The 5000-nt window shown below is 48.2% G+C and overlaps 1 protein-coding gene across 1 annotated transcript in view; it reads right to left on the bottom strand.

Annotated features, from left to right (window-relative positions):
- Positions 1 to 121: 121 nt before the first annotated feature.
- The window catches only part of LOC119577674 (dynein heavy chain 3, axonemal-like), a 15918-nt gene continuing 11039 nt past the window's right edge, over positions 122 to 5000 (bottom strand). Inside the window, exons 12-18 of the mRNA XM_037925233.1 lie at positions 4528 to 4663; positions 4047 to 4201; positions 3347 to 3577; positions 2593 to 2809; positions 2037 to 2172; positions 587 to 766; positions 122 to 308 (exon numbers count right to left, since the gene is read on the bottom strand). Coding sequence (XP_037781161.1) covers positions 122 to 308; positions 587 to 766; positions 2037 to 2172; positions 2593 to 2809; positions 3347 to 3577; positions 4047 to 4201; positions 4528 to 4663 — 1242 coding nt within the window. The remainder of the gene's footprint in view (positions 309 to 586; positions 767 to 2036; positions 2173 to 2592; positions 2810 to 3346; positions 3578 to 4046; positions 4202 to 4527; positions 4664 to 5000) is intronic.

The following is a 5000-nucleotide window of genomic DNA, read 5'->3' on the forward strand; positions in this document are numbered from 1 at the left end:
AGCACAGCGGACGGCCCCAGGCCACCCCACCCTCGTCCCAAGCGACCCCCTTTCGACCTTCCTCCGTCGTGTTGCGTGCGACGAGGTCAGCCAGTCTGGGACGGCTCCTCCAGCCAAGTCCTCAGCGAGAACCGCGGCCCCTTGGAGACAGCAGGCAGCGCGTCCTCCAGCAGCGTTTCTGGGCCACCATACCCATCGGAGGCGGGGCGTTGAAATCCTGCTCGCGAAGAACCACTAGTTCATTGGCGGCCTCGTGGAGCTGCAGCCAGCGCGTCCCTTGCTCGTCCGGGTCCACCAAGTACGGCCATCTGGGGGCGGGGGGAAGGGCGGGCCGTCGGATTGAGCTTTCCTTTGGAGGCTCTCGGGGGCGAAGGAAAGGGCTTTGGTGTTTGTAAAGATTTTTTTCCAAGTACACAGATTTTTTTTAAGTGGCTATTTTATATATATATTTGTATTTATTATCGCGCGACATTGTAGTTATGTTTTTTCCTTGTCTTTATGTATCATTACCAAAAGCAAAGCAAAAAAACAACCACAAAGAAATAAACAGAAAAGGACAAGAAACGACCCTCTCGTCGCAACCCACTTGACGGTGTGCTTGATTGCCGTGGCGTTCTGGAGCGAGAAGGCGTCGGTGGGCAGTCCCTCGAGCCCCCACGCCCTCACGTGCAGGGGCGGGGTCAGGATGTCCACCAGGCTGAAGGGCGTGGTCACCTCGAGCTCCGCCTCCACCACGGCCTGGCTCCACTCGGCTAGCACGCGCTCCCTGTGTGTTGGAGAAAGGGGCGTGCAGAGTTGTAAACAGGTGTTGAATTGAGCAGTAAACCTTTAATAATATATAGAACGGGTGGAAAATATATACAGAAAAGTCTCATTATTATTTTCAGCAGGAATCATATAGAACATCAATCATATATAAGTATATATAACGGGTGTAAAAGATATACAAAGAGGTCTCGCTACAGGTTATAAAAGTAGAAGAAAGAGAAACATCATATCGCCGCCATTTCTGATTCCCAATTACTTGTCGTCAATAAAAGAAAAAAAGATCATGGTCTTCTTTATCCCCTGCTATATAATCTTTAAATTTATTTGACTCTATTCTTGTACCATATGCTTTGAATGTATGTATCTACATGCGTATACCTATTATTTAGCTAGCTTTACGGAGGAAAGCAGGTAAATTAAAATTACATGAATAAACCATTCCAAAATGTAAAAAGAGCGTCGGACTCAAGACTGTCACGACGGCAACCTGAGTTCGAGGGTTCGAGTCACCGGCCGGGTTTATTTCCTGGATGAACTTCACTCGATTGCCTAGCATAGACAACTGGGAGGACCAAAAGCCACTCAAGTCAATGCCGGTAAATAGAGATGTACTCGATATAAAACAGGGGAAGTAATGGCAAACCACTGCTCTAAATTGCTAAAAAAAATCATGGAAGCCCATGTATCCAAGCCGACGGTAGCGAGTGTTGGGGTCGGATCAGGACTGTACGACGGCAATCATGAATTCGAGGGTTCGAGCACCGACCGCCAGGGTTTACTTGGCAAGGAACTTCACATTGATTGCCACTAGCCATTGGGGCCAAGCCAGCCCATCAAAGTGCTGGTCCAAGCCGGATAATAGAGAATGAGTTACCTAAAAAAGGTAATACCGGCCTCTCCGTGGAAAGTAACTGGGGACCCTACACGTACTCCACTCAGAGCATCACAACATGAAAACTACAATTAAGTATCATGCTGTGACCACGGCGGCTCAGACATGAACCTACCGTTAAAAGAAGAAGATAATATATATACACATACATACATATATGTGTGTGTGTGTGTGTGAGAGAGAGAGAGAGAGAGAGAGAGAGAGAGAGAGAGAGAATATGAGTGTGTCACAAAATGAAAAAAATAAGGACGACAAAGATGAAGACCCCCCCCCCCTATAAAAGCAAGACGAGAAATGCGAAATTTCTCTCCACCGACACGAAGTCACTTCCGGACCTTCCCTGACTTCCGAACTTTACCTGACTTCCGAACTTTACCTGACTTCCGGCTGGTGGGGCGGCAGGTAGGCGAGTGACGCGGCGGCCAGCAAGGTGTCTCCGGGCAGGCGCAGTAGCTCGGCTCCGGCGGTTTCGGCCGCGCCCTCCCACCGGGACCGCTCGCCGCCCAGGCCACCTACGGGAGGGAGGTTTTATATGTATTTCCCTCTTCTCTCTCTCTCTCTCTCTCTCTCTCTCTCTCTCTCTCTCTCTCTCTCTCTCTCTCTCTCTCTCCCTCCTCTCTCTCTCTCTCTCTCTTCTCCTCTCTTCTCTCTCCTCTTTCTCTCCTCCTCTCTTTCTCTTCTTCTCTCTTCTCTCTTCTCTCTCTCTACCTCTCCCTCTCTCTCTCTCCTCCTTTACTCTCTACTCTCTCTCTCCCTCTCCTCTCTCTCCTCTCTACCTCTCTCTCTCTCTTCCTCTCCCTCTATCTCTCTTCTCTATCTCTCTCTCTCACCCTCTCCCTCCCTTGACTGCGAACGCAATAATATCTACCGGAGCAAAACTACCTCCCCGCCCCCTACGAGGCATCGAGGCGCCGTCCCATCCCCTTCCATACTTATGAGTTTCCTCGCTCTCTCCAGCTTGAGTCCGCACAGCTTCTGCTCGTTCTCCAGCTTCTCCTTCTCACGGCAGGAGAGAGAGAACCTTCGCTGGAGGTTCTCCAACTTCTCCTCCAGCTGTCGCAACTCGTTCCTCTTGCCCTCCACGATGCCCATCCGCTCCCTCACCTCCTCCTCCGCCTCCGCCAGACGCTCCCTCTTGGGCGCCACGATCTGCGAGTGCACGCGGGAAATAATATAAAAAGAAAATAAATGGATACATTTTGTCTTTGGGAGTTATCGTATCGAGGAAAAGGAAGTTTCAACTGCATTGTCGTAAGGGAGGAGGACGTCGGGGAAAAGGGTGTAGAGCGATTAGTTAAATTACGTGGAAAGGGAAGTTTGTAGTTCGTATATGATGCGAGAGGGGAAGGAGAAATGGCAATTCTTACATCATAAAAAAATGGCAGCCTGGTAGGGAGGAGCATTTACATCGTTAAGATTGCTACATTCACATGTGTATCGTCTGGCTGTGGCCAGAGTGTGGCGCGGAAAATCTAGTTTTGGGTCAATACGAGATCTGCAGCATCCGGAGGCAAGAGGGCAGGTATAAAACTCTTATACTTCGCAAGGAAGGGCAAATACGTATAGCTAGGACGAGTTGAGAGAGGGATATAAAGTATAAACAAAGAAAAAGGGGGAGAAAGAAGAAAAAATAGCAAGAGAAAGAGGGAAGAACGAAAAAGAGGTAATCGGACGGCCCTTGCATACCTTGGCGATGGCGTTGTAGGAGGCCATGGCCCGCACCCACTTGCACAGGCCCTCCGCCGCGCTGGAAGCCTTGGCCACCGAGACGGGGTCGAACTCCGGCAGTCGAACGTACTCCTTGTTGATCTTGTCCATCACGGCCTCGGGGATGTTGTCCTTGTCGTAATCCTTCAGCTGCTGCAGGAAGCTCATGTCTCCCAGCAGGCGCTTGCTCGGGCCCCAGTACTCGAAGATCTGGGAGGAGAGGCGAGGAAGGGTGAGGCCGCTTTCAGGTCGAGACAGGGCTGTGGGGAGTGGCAGGTGAGTGTGAAGGGGGAGAAATATAGAAATAAAAAGAGAGTAAAACAGAAAGATATCATAAAGGGACGAATAGCACGAAAGGGCAGCGATGCCAGAAGGCATGGCGAGAGAAAGAGAGAAGAGGAGTAATCTGAAATAAAAATACAAATAAAACGGAGACACAGAAATAAACCAAAGACAAACAGAAACAAAACAAAACAAAACAAAACACTAAAAAGCAAGAACTAAGTCAAAGCCAGAAGTAGAGACAGGGCTGTGAACAATGACGGAAGAGACTGAAGCCGAGAAATCACAAATCTAAACAACGAAATAAAACAGAAAAACACACCAAAAACACACAGAAAAAAAACACGAAAAAGCAGCAACCCCAACGCAAGCCAAGCCAAGCCGGAGTCCCACGCACCGTCTTCCCACTGCTGTTCTTCATCTTCTCCGGCTTGATCTCGAGCATGACGCACACGGCCGCCATGACGAGCTTGATGGCCTGCGGAGGATTCTTCATGCTCTTGACCACCGTGATGTCCGCTGGCTTGAGCGTGTTCAGAGACTCCACGGCCTCTGAGGGCGAGGAGGGACATGGGGCGTTGAGTTTTTAATTTTTAAAAATCTCTTTATCTGTTTTCTTTTTTTTATTAATTTTATTTGTTTGCGTTCTATATTTTTCTTTTGTTTAGTTTGGTTACTTGTATTGCATCGGAGGTCCTTCAGATATATAGTAATTGCCTACGTTATATGTGTGTGCTTTTTAAGGTATATATCCTTTATTTCAGTGGATGTAAAAATGCATAAGCCTCCATGTATACAAAATACATCTGTATATAAATCAGGTACGTTGTAAGTGCGTTTTCGCGTCCATCCTTTTGATAACATGACCAAAGACTCACCGTGCAACGCTGGCATTGCCTGGTTGAGCTCTGCCTGGCACTCCTCCTGCAGGGCCCTGGCATTCGCTGCGTGCACTCCGGCCTCCTCCTCCTCCGCCGACACTAGTTTCCTCCTCTCTTCCACTTCTAAAGACTCCTGTCATGAAAACATAATTCATGTACAATTGCTACAGAAAGGAAGAGAGACGAAGTATCTCTTAATATTTTGTGGTTGGAGATATTGCTGTGTTATATTGTACTGATGCAGTGGTACATCCTTTTCAATTATGCGTTGTTAAAGCTAGACTACTACATTTTCTGTTAAAAATAAACCTCGTTCTGCGCCTCATGAACTATAAGATAAACAGTTGTAAACAAAACAACGAAGGGAAGTATCAGTGCAGCGTAAAGGCCTTCGACACACTCGTGTGTTTTGTCGCCCTTCCCTCCGTTGTTCTGTTTGCAATCTGTCCATCACGAATCCTACAAAACAG

Source organism: Penaeus monodon, chromosome 10 (genome assembly GCF_015228065.2).
Source record: "Penaeus monodon isolate SGIC_2016 chromosome 10, NSTDA_Pmon_1, whole genome shotgun sequence".
Lineage (NCBI taxonomy): Eukaryota > Metazoa > Arthropoda > Malacostraca > Decapoda > Penaeidae > Penaeus > Penaeus monodon.